General features: G+C 35.6%; 1 protein-coding gene across 14 annotated transcripts in view; it reads left to right on the plus strand.

Annotated features, from left to right (window-relative positions):
* Positions 1-14,678, plus strand: part of rgs7a (regulator of G protein signaling 7a) — a 99,907-nt gene that overhangs the window by 64,566 nt on the left and 20,663 nt on the right. For all 14 annotated transcript variants that reach the window (XM_087288931.1, XM_087288922.1, XM_087288927.1 and 11 more), the window contains 2 exon segments: positions 782-878; positions 11,432-11,482. In XM_087288931.1, the coding sequence (XP_087145057.1) occupies positions 782-878; positions 11,432-11,482 (148 nt within the window).

Here is a 14,678-nt window from a genome sequence, read left to right on the forward strand (position 1 = left end):
AACTTTTCTACAACAACGGCTGCACAGGTATTGCTGACAAAGAGCATGTGTTTTTGTGCATGCACATGTATCATTCTCCCTCCCTGTTAAATTTAATCTAATCCTAAACTCCTAAAACACACTTCCTCTCCCACTTACACTTTTCATTTTAATGGAGGGAGCGATTCGTTTTTGAACGAATCCCCGTTATAAACAACTCATTCACTTAGCCAACACAGCACTAGCACAGCAGAATCTTGTTGTCATATTTTCTTTACATTGTTTGCTTATTTTATTCAACGAAACTAGCATAAGCCTAGAATTTATGCAAGTTGGTGCTACTTTGCCTTATGGTGAATGCAGAAATTGACTGTGTTATAATTAGTAACGTTACTTGTTCAGCACAAAAGTTCGTAAAACGTAAAAAAACGAAATCTTACTTATGAAGTGTTCTGCCTTGGTGCTTTGTTTTCTGTGTTTGATTGTTACTACACCCATACACAGTGCTAAAGTACAGCATCTTCAGATTGGCTTCATCTTGACTTGTGCAGTTGAATGACATTAGTCCTGGGAGCACTGTACAAATGTGGCGACACTATTGACGCACTCAGGGTCAGTATGCTATATCTTGTGTATATATCTATGATTTATCTTAATCAAAATATCATCAGATGAGTTATATCATTATATAACTCATAGAACATTGACACTGACTTAAGTCCCTCTTTTGTGTTGCAGCAGTATTAAATCTACATATGTTTTACATTGATTTTGTGTCTGTCTCTTTCTTTTTCTCTGTCAGATGGAGGATGTGATTGCCAGGATGCAGGATGAAAAGAACGGCATACCTATCCGTACAGTCAAGAGTTTCCTGTCCAAGATTCCCAGTGTCTTCTCTGGTAAATCTCCTACATCTGTTTTATACACACTGCAGTTCCAAGCTGGCGCTGACAAAAGTAGTCTTTAGCAGGAGCCAGTGCCCCACAGCAAGCCTGAAGAGCAGCACAATAAAACCTCAGCCAGAACTGTGTAGTGCAGCGCCAGAATAAAGCCCTCACGGACTGATCTCTGCTGATGGCCTGATCTCTATCAAAGCTCTCTGACCTGCATTGCTCTGGTGGAAGAGCTCAATACATTCTGGGTGCAGAGGACAGGGTTTCAATTGGTTGTTTTTAGGACATCTGACTCCTATATTTGCTCAGATTTCATTCTAACAGCCACAAACAGTCATTATAAACTCAGCTAATGGAATATTTGCATGCTAATGATAATGGACCACATCAGCGGAATGTTGGCAATTACCATAGACTATAATTGCAGAGTTATTTTCACAAAGATGGGTTGAGTTGAAATGATTTTTGTGGCATTTGCTGTGAGGTCATATACCCTAAACCCTAAATATTTTGAACCCCCCGCCCCACCCAATAATCCATAATACTGTTTTAAATTGCCCCATATGCCTTTTTTTTTTTTAGATATTATACAATATTTTAGAACCATCAAAGGTCAAAATACACTTGCATTTATTTATTATAATACACTTGACAGCTGTGTCTGAATCTAAGGCTTTATCCAAAATCACCCCATACAGGGCATGCGAATGGTATTCATAGCTCTTCACTTTTTCCACATTTTTTTGTCACATCCTTACTCCAAAATGAATTAATTCATTTATTTCCTAAAAATTCTACACACAATACCCCATAATGACAATGTAAAAAAGATTTTTTAAATTGTTGCAAAATGTATTAAAAACAAAAGACCTGAAAAATCACAATATACATAAGTATTCACAGCCTTTGCTCAATACTTTGTTGATGCACCTTTGGCAGCAATTACAGCCTCAAGACTTTTTGAATATGATGCCACAAGCTTGACACGTCTTTGGGAATTTTTCGCACCAGTCTGAGGTCAAGATCACTCTGAGGCAGGTTTTCATTCAGGATGTCTCTGTACTTTGCTGCATTCATCTTTCCCTCTATCCTGACTAGTCTTCCAGTTCCTGCTGCTGAAAAACATCCCCACAGCATGATGCTGCCACCATCATGCTTCACTGTAGGTATAATATTAGCCTGGTTATGAGCAGTCTCTAGTTTTCTCTAAACGTAATGCCTGGCATTCACTCCAACTAGTTCAATTTTAGTCTCATCATACTAGAGAATTTAGTTTCTTATGGTCTGAGAGTCCTTTAGATATCTTTTGGCAAATTCCAGGCAGGGAGTGGCTTCCGTCTGGCCACTCTACAATACAGGCCTGATTGGTGGATTGCTGCACAGATAATTGTTCTTCTGTAAGGTTCTCCTCTCTCCACAGAAGAACGCTGGAGCTCAGACAGAGTGACCATTGGGTTATTAATTAGCTCCCTGACTAAGGCTCTTCTCCCCTGATCACTCAGCTTAGATGGCCGGCCAGCTCTAGGAAGAGTCCTGGTGGTTCCAAACATCTTCCACTTACGAATGATGGAGGCCACTGTGCTTATTGGAACTTTCAGAGCAGCAGAAATTTTTCTGTAACCTTCCCCAGCCTTGTGCCTCAAGACAATCCTGTCTCGGTTGTCTACAGACAATTCCTTTGTCGTTAAGCTTGGTTTGTGCTTTGACATGCACTGTTAAACCTGGGACCTTATATAGACATTTCAAGCATGATCAGTGGAAACAGAATGTACCTGAGCTCAATTTAGAACTTCACAGCAAAAGCTGTGAATACTTATGTACATGTGATTTTTCAAGTTTTTATGTTTAATAAATTTGCAATAATTAAATTTTTATTTTTTTCACATTGTCATTATGGGATATTGTGTGGTGAATTTTGAGGAAATTAATTTAATATATTTAGAATAAGGCTGTAACATAAAATGTGGAAAAAGTGAAGCGCTATGAATACTTTCCAGATGCACTGTACCTTCAAGTAGTGCTGCATTTGAGGGAGCAGCCATTTATTTTGATGGCTGAAACCATAGTGGACATTATAAAGTGCACTCAATCAATCCCACAATGCACAACAATAACAAGTTTGCAACCTATGTACACTACACAGCCAGTAAATCCCTATAGTGCATTATGAGAGTTCGTGCATCAAATTAATTTACACGTCTGACCACAAGATGGCATCTAAAGCACAATCCTTTCAGTTTATAGTTTAAATAAAATAAATATTTAGTTAAAGTTTATATACTTGATAGAAATTAAGTCTTTGTGTCATTACTAATAGACAGCTCGCCAAGAGCTCTATTTTGACGATCCAGGTGCAAAGTCCAAAGCGCAGGGCACAAAAGCATTAAGGACGTGTCAGAATGCACTTTTGCTATTTTAAGGACGGAAAAGTCTGCTTTGCGCTGTGGCACATGGTCTAACAAGGTTGAGCTTGTTCTCTTAATGAGTTATAGGTGTGTTTTGAGAATAAACCAATCAGAGTCTCATCTCCCATTCCCTTTAAGAGTTAGTTGCATTGCGCCATAGTGCATTTGCTATTTACATGGCCGACTTTGTAAATGGAAAATTGAGCACTTCACTAGAGAGAAAACAGTTAAACAGCATCTACAGTGCGAGAATGAGAGATGAGCCTCCTTATTCTTTACTTTCACTTTTACTCTTGTGGATAAGGAAATGTTGTAAGCACAGACGTCCTTTAGCCTACATGATTAATTTTGTTTATTAAGCGCAAAGATTTGTTTCAAAACTGTTTCTAAATTCAGTTCTAATTTGCAGCAAACAATAAATACGAAGTGTGGTCAAAAAACAGTTGGAGTTATATCCAAATACACATGCTATGCCTCATATGGTCTAAAAACTAAGCTTGTTTTTCATAAAACAAATATAAATATGCATATAATACATAATACTGCTAATAATAATAACATTATACAAAAACAAATTGTCATGAATAAACTGAAAAAGCCCCCATTGATGAAGAAGGCATGGAGGCAGTAGTTTTTATATTTATGTAAGTTAGAAAAGATTTTTTTTGTAATATTTTAATCCTTTATTTTTTCCATTAGTAAAGATATTTGTGTATTGCTGTACATCCTCTACCCTACTCTGCACTGATTAGTCATTTGGGCCAGTCTGTTGGTAATGGTCTACTGCACAGGTTTCAAACTCATAGGTCTGCATAGTTTAGTTCCAACCCTAATTAAACACACCTGATCATACTACTTTAGATAGATGTTTTGAACCAGGGCAGCAGCCCTCCAGGAATTGAGTTTGACACCCCTGGGGTCCGTTCTTCGTACCTCGCTTAAATGATCTAAGATGATTTGGCAGATCCTGGATCTTTTAATCTTGATAACTGACTAAATATACTAACTGGCTAATTTGGTTCTTCAAAAAAGTTTGTAAATCAGATTAAAATGTCTGGATAAACTGATCTGAGATCGCTGCGTGTGTTGTGAAGGACAGATCTATCGATCCTCAAAATCATGATCAGCAATGCAACGATTGACTGACGGCACAGCAGCGTAAGGACATCATCTGATTAATATTCAATTATCCATGTGAGCAAAATTACATCAAATTCGCAGTAAACGGTTTGTTAAATATGACACGCAATAACTTTCCTTGTTTGTTGTGAGCTCCAGGCTTTACACTTTCATGTGTCAAGAGTATTCATCATGTATTTTAATGCAAATCAATGTATTTAGTTCTACATTTAGAAAAGATTTTCTTCATTATTGTAGCCGTTTTTTAATCGCTGTATAGAATAACTGGATGATTACAAAAGCATTATGATATTGGTAAAGGTGTCTGCAACTTTTGTGAAGCATAATCACTGGCATATTAACTGTTAAAACATGTTTATGACTGCATTAATGTATTATTATTATTTTTTTTTAAGTCACATATTGTGCATTTTTATTATACACAGTTTGTAGTAAAGCGATCTAAAAAGTTCATATCAATAAGTTTTCTCTTTGCACCACGAGGTGGCAGTCTTTGTAATTTCATTTCGAGGGTGCAGATTGCATAAGTTTTATTAATATAAATAACTTTATTTATTTTATTAATAACCATAACTTTATATATATATATATATATATATATATATATATATATATATATATATATATATATATATATATATATATATATATATAGTTAAAAAATATTTACTATTTTCCCAAGTGTATATTACTACTACTGTAAGAAAATATCACAATTCGGTACATACTTTCTCTGTTATCTTTGCTTGAACTGACCCGATCTAATCCTGTTTATATGAATTGAACCTGCTTCCGATCAGGTTTGAGCTAGCAGAACTGTTGCTATGACAACAACTCTCGGATCAGTTTTGAAGAACGAAACGATCCTGGATCGTGTCAAATCGTCAATATCCAAATCCAGCTAACTGAGTAATCCACGTACGAAGAACGGACCCCCGGTCTACTGCATACTGTATGTCAGTAATGAAATGTCCATGATCACTTCTGAATTTCGGCTGCAAAAGCTTACTTTTCACTTGTAAATACAGGCTAAAATTTGCACAGATCTGATTTATTTATTTATTTTTTGACACATCTGTTTGCATTATATTTAGAAAAACTGGTATCCAATATTTGTGTTTGTATTAATCTCTGTATGAAATGATTCTGTTGGTAATGGCTTTACAAATCGACATTGCTGACCTTAAGGTTTTGATTGGCCATGTTAACAAAATTATTTATGTAATTTATTGTTAAATGGTTGCACGTTAATAGTAGTGTGAATGCATACATGTGCGTTGCTTCATAATACAATAAAAAAAGCTGTCTTTGTGTGCAAACATTCTCCCCTCACATTGTGATGACGTAGACTTTCAAAAGGCAATTGGATATGTTTTTAGATGCAGGGCGGATGTCCAGATATTGGATGTGTCTGATTTCAAAAACACATTTTTAAGTGTCAGAACGGATGTGAAAAATCAGATATTTGTGTTTGTGTCAAACTAATTTGTTTACAGTGTCTATTCAAGTTTTAGAGTATTCTTTGGAAGTGGATTTAACTTCACATTACAGGAAACCAAACACTACCAGGCCTCAGCTACAAATACAGTGTCTGGGTGTCAAAACACCTGATAAAAATGTCATAGCTCAGCTAGCAAAATGCATGTGCCTCAAATCTGGCCAACCCCAGACACTTACATCCGGCCCATATACCACATGGAATGATGGCACTTGGGCGGTCCGCTCCTGTTTACCAGATCTGGGCCACAATTAAGCCATAGCAATATCACATATCAGCCAAAATTCAACCAAATGAACCAAAACTGACCCTATTCTGGGCCACAGTTTGCTTTTATTCTGGCCCGGATCCAGCCCACACCATACAATTACATCTGGACCTGCATGGGATGATGGCCCAGATCTGGCCTACACCTTGCACTTGCTGGGTGTGGCAAAAAACACAACTCCTAGCTTGCATTGCAGTATGAATACATTATATAGCTTATTGATGCTTATTGATGATTTGCTTTTGGTTCTTCTGTTTATGCTGACGCTGTTGATTTTGTCACTTTTAGTATACTTTTTGTGATGTTTGTGAATTTTGTACATTTTGTTTATTGTCACCGTTGTTGAGGTTCATACGCTGATTATTGATGTCTCTGTAAGCAGAAGTTAAACCATAGAATTTTTTAAAAGCTTAGAAACATTTATATTTTCTGTGGCATGTTCAAGCATGTTATTACGTTACTTTTAATAATGGATTAAACATTGGTTAACATCAGTGAATTATATTATTTCATCACAGGTTGTACCTCACTTGATTTTATTGTTTGTTTGCTGTAATGAATAAACTTTTCAAGCAAAGTTCTTAAAAGTTACAGCAGCCCAAAACAAAATTTATATTATAATTATTATTTAATAAATATTTATATTATATTATAATTATTATATTATAAAATTTATATTAAGAGGTTTAGCGCTATGAGCCCAACTAAAGCAAACACTTTTTCTCCATGATGGAGAGTTTTCTCCAACTAAAGCAAACACTTTTTCTCCATATCTTCTCTAGGCCGCTTTAGGCTCACAGCCACTTTAGCCAGAGCTACAGTAATTGTGCCAAATATTTGCCATAAGTGGCCCACATTTGTTTTAGGATAACTAGACCACATTTGCCCAATCTTCTCTGGGCAACTATAGGCTCAAATCCACATTAGCCATAGCTTACTGTGCCGAATATTCACCAAAAGTGGCCCACATATGTTTTCGGATACTGGGCCACATTTGCCATATCTTCTCTGGGCCACTATAGGCTGAAATCCCCATTAGCCATAGCTTACTGTGCCGAATATTCACCAAAAATTACTCACATATGTTTTAAGATAACTGGGCCACATTCTCAATATCTTCTCTGGGACACTTCAGGCTAGCGACTGCATTAGCCAGAGTTTACTGTGCCGAATATTTGCCAAAAATTGGCCGACATATGTTTTAAAGTAACTGGGCCACATTTGCCATGTTTTCTTTGGGCCACATTAGGCTCACAGTCGCAATAGCCAGAGCTTACTGTGCCAAATATTTGCCAAGTGGCACACATATGTCTTAAGATAACTGGTCCACATTTGCACGTGTGAGCCACTTTAGATTTAGACCCAGATTACCCTTAAATGACTGTGCCACATTTTTGCCAACTGTGGCCCACATTTGTCCTCCATCATTTGGGCCAAATTCATCATTTTTCACATGGGCCACATTAGGCTTACATTCAGATTATATTTTGCCATAAGTGTCACATCTTTGCCTTAAATGGCCCATATATAAATTTGAGTCTTTGGCCCCCCTTTGCGATTGTACAGGTGGGCAACTTCAGGCTCACATTCATTTTGTCTGGGACGATGGAAGACCACCAGTGCCGCATAACTGCCTAAAGGGGCCCACATTCTTATGCTATCTGGGATATAAAAGCTCCATTTATGATACACTTTTATCTTTAAATCTCAGCAGACTCTTTACATTGACACATAGCTATATTACCCTATAGTACATGGATAATTTCAGTAAAAATATCTTTATCAACAGTAATGAAGAAAATAGTCTCAATGAATAAATAAATAATTCATTAAGTAATTCATTCAATAAATAAACAAATTAATTACTCATTAGACATTATTCTGTTGATGATCACTTTACAAATCAACATTTTTGACCTTCAGGTTTCGACTGGCCATGCTAATAAAATCATTTAATGAGTTGTACTTTGACAGAATGCTTGCACCTTAATAGGAGTGTGAATGCATACATGTGAATTTGCTTCATAATGCAATATTAGAAAGCTATGTTTGTTTGCAAATGTTGTCCCTTAACATTGTGATGATGTAGAACTCTAAAAGGGAATTGGATATGTGTGTTTAGATGTAGGTCAGATGTCCACGTATTGGATGTGTCTGATTTCAAAAACACATTTTTAAGTGTCAGAACGGATGTGAAAAATCTGATATTTGTGTTTTCATGTGTCCGACAAATTCAGGTGTGATTAAAAAATGAGATGTTTTGTGCCAGTGTAAATGCATCCACATTGATTATGGCTTCAGTTTTAAAGTGCCTTTTCAATACCTCATTCATTGGAAGTGGATTTAATTTCACATCAGCTCACATCGCCTCAGCTGTATACAGTGTCTGGGTGTCAAAAAATCAGATTAAAATGTCATATATAATAACTTCAATTATTAATCCAGTTTTATCTTTGAAACTCTTACATTGGTAAATAGCTATATTACACTACACATGGATTATTACTGAAAAAAAACATCATATAGGGTTTTTAACACGTACAGTAGGCAAGAAAATAGTCTCAATGAATCTATTACTCATTAGAATATAATAGATTCATTTAAATAATTAGAATGCAAGTTTTTTTTATTCACTAATGATTGTGAAATTAGACTAAAATGGGAGTTTAAATGTTATGTGCCATAATCCATTTTCTAAAAGCAGAATTAAAAAGGGTGAAAGCGAGAGAGAAATTCTCAGAAGGCTATTTCTTGGTTCCTGTGACTGCGGTTTCCCCAGAGGATTCATTAAAAGGCCAGCTTTAAGCTCCAACACCCCAGTCTTTGCCTCTCTGCGCTTGAAAACCGCTCTTGGCTCCTGTTGTCTCTGGGGACACGCCTCTCACTGCCGATTGGCTGAGGCAGAAGGGGCTCTGTGCATATTTCGGGAATGCTGGATTTGATTGGCCAGTGAGGGGGAACTCAGAAAGATATTTCTCAGAAGAAACTGTTCACAGTCTATTAATTCAGCAGTGAGCAGGTTGAAAACACAGAACACAACGCATCACAAATTAAACAAAACGTACAGAATCTGAGCATTTTGCAGATCCTTAATTATTCTTTTTTAAAAATGCATATTTACTCACACTCAGTTATTTTTGTATGGAATAAGAGTCTGTGTGAGTATAACAATAGCATCTTCATATAGTTGTCTTTAAAGGCTTCAGTGTATGAGTAAAAAGCATACACTACCTGACAAGTCTTGTTGCCATGTTTTATACTTTGCCTTCTAGTTAATCATTTGGTATCAGAAGTGGCTTATATAAAAGGCAACAGCCTCTAGATTACGCTTATTTTACCAAAATAAAATATGATCATGCCTTGATTTTTAATTATTTAATTAGGACAGTAAGGTCTACCTTTGCTTAAACAAAAGCCTTGTCACTTAACAGAAATAATGTACAGTATAGAATATAAAGTCATGGTGCAGTGGAAAAAGAATTAATCTTGTGTATGACTCCCATGAGCTTGGACGACTGTATCCATGCATCTCTGCAATGATTAAAAAAACAAATTAATAAAGTCATCTGGAATGGCAAAGAAAGCGTGCCACTCATCTTCAATGCCTCCTCCTTCATCTTACCCCATACATGCTCAATATTGTTCATGTCTGGTGACTGGGCTGGCCAATGCTATAACACCATGACCTTCTTTGCTTTCAGGAACTTTGATGTGGAGGCTAAAGTACGTATGATAAGGATTGCTATTCTGTTGACGAATTTGCCCTCTCCTGTGATTTGTAATGTAATGGGCAGCACAAATGTCTTGATACCTCATGTCTTGATGCCCACATACTGAATATAACCACAAACCATAATTTTTCTTTCACTAAACTTGACTGATTTCTATGAGAATCTTGGGTCCATGAGAGATCTAATAGTTCTTCTGCAGTACTTATGGTGATTGGGATGTAGTTCAACAGATGATCGATGAAATGATGATCAATTAATGATCAACTAGAAGTCAAGTTATTGTTTGTTGCCCCTACTGTACTACTGGGATCGATGACAAGACTTTTGTTAGGTAGTGTATGCAACAAAATTCCTTTGCCCTTTGACTTACCTTAACATGAATTATGACACTTCTGTTAGAAATGAAAAATTGATACCACACTGCAGCTATTCATGTATTGTGGGTAGATATGCAGGAACTGGTTTATGGTGTTGACTTCTTGGTCGACTTTCAGAGTCGGACAGAAAAATGAGTGCAGAGGTGAAGATTATGGCATTCTGTTAATCCACAAAATACTTGAGCGGAGCTCTGCTGACACGGAGATCCTCTTCAGAGCATCCAGACCCTCTGTACTTATCTAACATAGAGTTTATAACACTGCTTCTTTAAAAGCGAGAGAGAGAGAGACAGGGAGAGAAAGAGAGAAGGATTAATCTGAGAGGGACAAACTGAAGAAACACCCGTAATTATAGAAAATGATGAATAAAAAGTATTGATGTAATGGAGATGAAGGATAAAAAAGACTAAAGAAAATGAAAGCTAGTGTTTATGTAGGATAGATATAATGTCAAATGAAAATATGCGACAATAAGCTGTTGACACAAAGACTCCAGATGAAAGCAGCGGTTCGCCTGTTCATCTGTGCTGTGGTTTGGCTCCTTTTTTCACTCATTATGGATTTATAATTGAGTTCATTTTTATTACAGAGACCGAGGACTGAAAAACATTTTTACCAGCCATGAAACAGAATTCTGCTTGTTTATTTAACCCTTCTTGCGGCATCCGTTTAAAAAAGTTACATATACTATATGTTCTTAAAGGATTAAAATGATTTTAGCCTTTTTAATGACATTTTATAACAAAATGCCACTGCTGTTTTTAATGATATTTCATAACATAATGCCACTGCTGTTTTTAATGAGAAAACAGTCAAATGTATTATTTCCCAACTACTAAATGATAAGCAGATTTTTATTTTAAATAAATAAATTTGATGCATCATTTTTTGAGTATTGTCACATAAAAACAATCTGATTTTACAGTAATAAAACACACTCTGATATTGATACCACTACACCCACCTAGTTATAATGGCAGAATCTTGATTTATTTGGTCTGAAGTGCTCAAAAGCAGAACTCAGTGGGGAAATTAATATTGGACATAAATGAATATATTTTATGAATAAAAGATCAGGTATTTGATCTGTTTGGAAAGGAAATTAAACCAGAGTTGTTGACCAATAATCTTCTTTTCCAGGTTCAGATATTGTCCAGTGGCTGCTGAAGAATCTCTGTATCGAAGATCAAGGTAATAAATGTTTTCTTTAAATCATTTCTGACAAGATTGCTTGTGCGTAATTATAAGCTGACAATCAGCTTATGTCAGCATGTTTTGCAACTGCTTTAATTACAGAGGAGGCAGAGGATATACATACTGTATAATACATTTTTCACAACATATTTGTTCTCAACCTCAATTGTATATATATCTGAAACAAATTTGATTGAATTCTTATTACATTGTATTTTTGGACATTGCATAAAGGTATTGTGAGTGCAGAACTTGTCCTACACTGCAAAAAATGGTTTTCTTACCTAGACTTTTAATAATCTGCCTGCGGATAATAATAATAATAATAATAATAATATTAATAATAATAATAATAATCCATTTTATTTGAAAAGGTGCTCTTCTTGACACTCATGGTCACCGTTCAAGACAAGCAAGGGCAGTCAGTTTAAATAAAAACGCAATTTAGAAGTCAATAGAAAATAATACAATATAATTTTAATAAGTGCAGTTGAATTAAGGCTGTTCTGAACAGTTCTGTTTTGAGTTTAGATTTAAATTGTAAAAGAGAGGCTCTGCTCCCTATGGAGACAAGCAGACAGGCGGAACAGTGAGGTGGATGGACAAAGAAGGGGTGATTTTGAGTCTTACTTTGGATTCAACTAATCTTACAAATCTTACTTTGACACATATTTTGGGACAATTTTCAAAAATTCAACAATACACTCTGGGCAAATTTACTACCTTTTCATGATGTTCATGGCTGTTTTTGCCCCATTGACTTTCATTATAATGAGTTTTTGGTTTATTTTTATTGTAAATTTTGCATACATAGAAAAACAAGGAATAGACAAACAAACCCATCATAAAACAATAATCTGTGCAAAATATACAACATATATGACCTACAAAAAGATACAGCAATAAATGTAAAGAAAGAGAGAGAGAGAAAGAGAGAGAGAGAGAGAGAGAGAGAGAGAGAGATTACAAATCTTCAGAAATTAAACAACACTATTTATCTTTATGGTGTTTTAAAAGAAAAAAAAAGGCCAGATCATTTATCAAATTTCCTAGAAGTGGTATAGCTAATTCTTTCCAAATGTAAAGTGGAGGTGAGTCCAAGAATCCAGTCAGAAAAAAGAGGCCTAACATTTTTCTTCCAGAAACAAAGGATAACTTTTTTTGTAATATATCATGGCATATTGAACAGGTAACTGTACATTTTGGTGGAGAATCTCCAGAAAATCTGACTAGCCAAAAATTGCTATCATTGGCTAAGGGAGTAAAACACAATTGTAAACCTTCGCAAAGAACTGAAGTATTTCTAACAAAAAAAAAAATCTGAATTTGAACACAGGACCAAAAAAGATGTGCTAAGGTAACCTCAGCAGCTTTACATTTGTCACAAGTGGGGGAAACCGAGGTATAGAATTTACTAAACTTTGTTTTAGAATAGTGAAGTCTGTGTAATACTTTGTACTGAATAAGGTAGTCTCTAGAATTTACAGAACATTGATAAACAGATAAAAGACATTGATCCCAATCATAATGACTTTTTTTTCTGCAAATGCATGACGCCATATAATCATGTATTCTTGATCGTTGCTGGTTTTGCCTGTTGGGAAGAGGTAAATGTACTAATTTTTACTATTGATCATCAGTTGCAGTGTAATAAAAGCTTTGTTTCTGGTTAGAAATTATATGGTTATATGGAGTATAGTGTGTGTGTAATACGTAATAAGCAGCTCAGCTCTCAGAATGTTGTAAACATAGTAAGTATATTTATGCATACACACTAATTTGCTGTTTTACCTTATAGAACTCCATATAAAAGTCAAAAACTTTTTTTTTGCACAGGCCTATCTAAAGGGTTAAGTTTGACCTCTTCTTAATAGTAAAAACGATCAAGAATGCATGATTATTTGGTGTCATGACTTTGCAATCAAAAACTGCTGGTATAATGGAAGTTGATGGGGCAAAAACAGGCATAAACATAACAAAAGGGTAGTCAATTTGAACAGTATACAAGGGTAAAGAATTTGTAGATATTTGGACTAGAAACAAGACCCAAAATCCAAGTAAGAAATGCATTTTTTTGCAGTGTAGTTAGTAATGAAAGTTTTTTTTTTTCTTCACACAGCAGTGAGATTTGATTTTGTTCTGAGCATGGTGTGTATCTGTACTCTAGATTCCCTCTGACACATTTGACAAGTGTGTGAGAATAAGGGCTCTTTACTCAGACAGGAAAAGAGCAATACGCTGAATATATCCCTATACTCAGTAGACAGTGCCTGGAACAGTGGAGAGATTAAAAAAAGTAGGAAGTTTGAAAAGTTCTTGGTCTCTCTGTTCAGTTTATTGCTACTTTGCTGATTAGTGGGATTTACCTTATGAACATGCCTAGTGGGAAATGCTAATCAAAACAACAGCAGCTGCAAAAAGCATACTGCACCCTTGAAAGCACAAAGATATTAATTTGTAATCAGCGCAGACACATACTCTTACTTGTGCGCTCGCAGTAAACACTGTATTGTAAAAGTTTAATAGATAATAATTTATTGATGCTTAACTCCCTCTCGTATGAGTTCTGCAGTGCTGCTTCAATGCGTTTCAGTTGAATGTTATTTCCATGCTGCTCTTATAGAGAAGGCCAAGACCCTCGGTCTATTATAGCTAACTTATTTACCCTGTTAAGGGAAGTACGAAATTGAAAATGGTATCTTACAATTTTGGGTGATTCTTTTTTTCTTTGTTTCAATAATATTAATTAAACAACTGGCTTGTTTTTGTATTGTGGCTTGTTTGAGCTTGTCATGGAAAAGAAATATGACACTAAAACCATTAGTAAGTGACGGCAGGTCCCTGCCCCTAATGAGTGATTCACTGAATTATTTATTCAAATTATTTATTCAAAGTGGTTGATTCAGTTAGGAACGAAGTCTATATGAATCTACATGAACACTATCTATCTATCTATCTATCTATCTATCTATCTATCTATCTATCTATCTATCTATCTATCTATCTATCTATCTATCTATCTATCTATCTATCTATTTATCTATCCATCCATCCATCCATCCATCCATCCATCCATCCATCCATCCATCCATCCATCCATCCATCCATCCATCCATCCATCCATCCATCCATCCATCCATCCATCCATCCATCCATCCATCTAATCCATCCATCCATCCATCCATCCATCCAT

Source organism: Danio rerio, chromosome 17 (assembly GCF_052040795.2).
Source record: "Danio rerio strain M-AB ecotype USA chromosome 17, GRCz13ab, whole genome shotgun sequence".
NCBI lineage: Eukaryota > Metazoa > Chordata > Actinopteri > Cypriniformes > Danionidae > Danio > Danio rerio.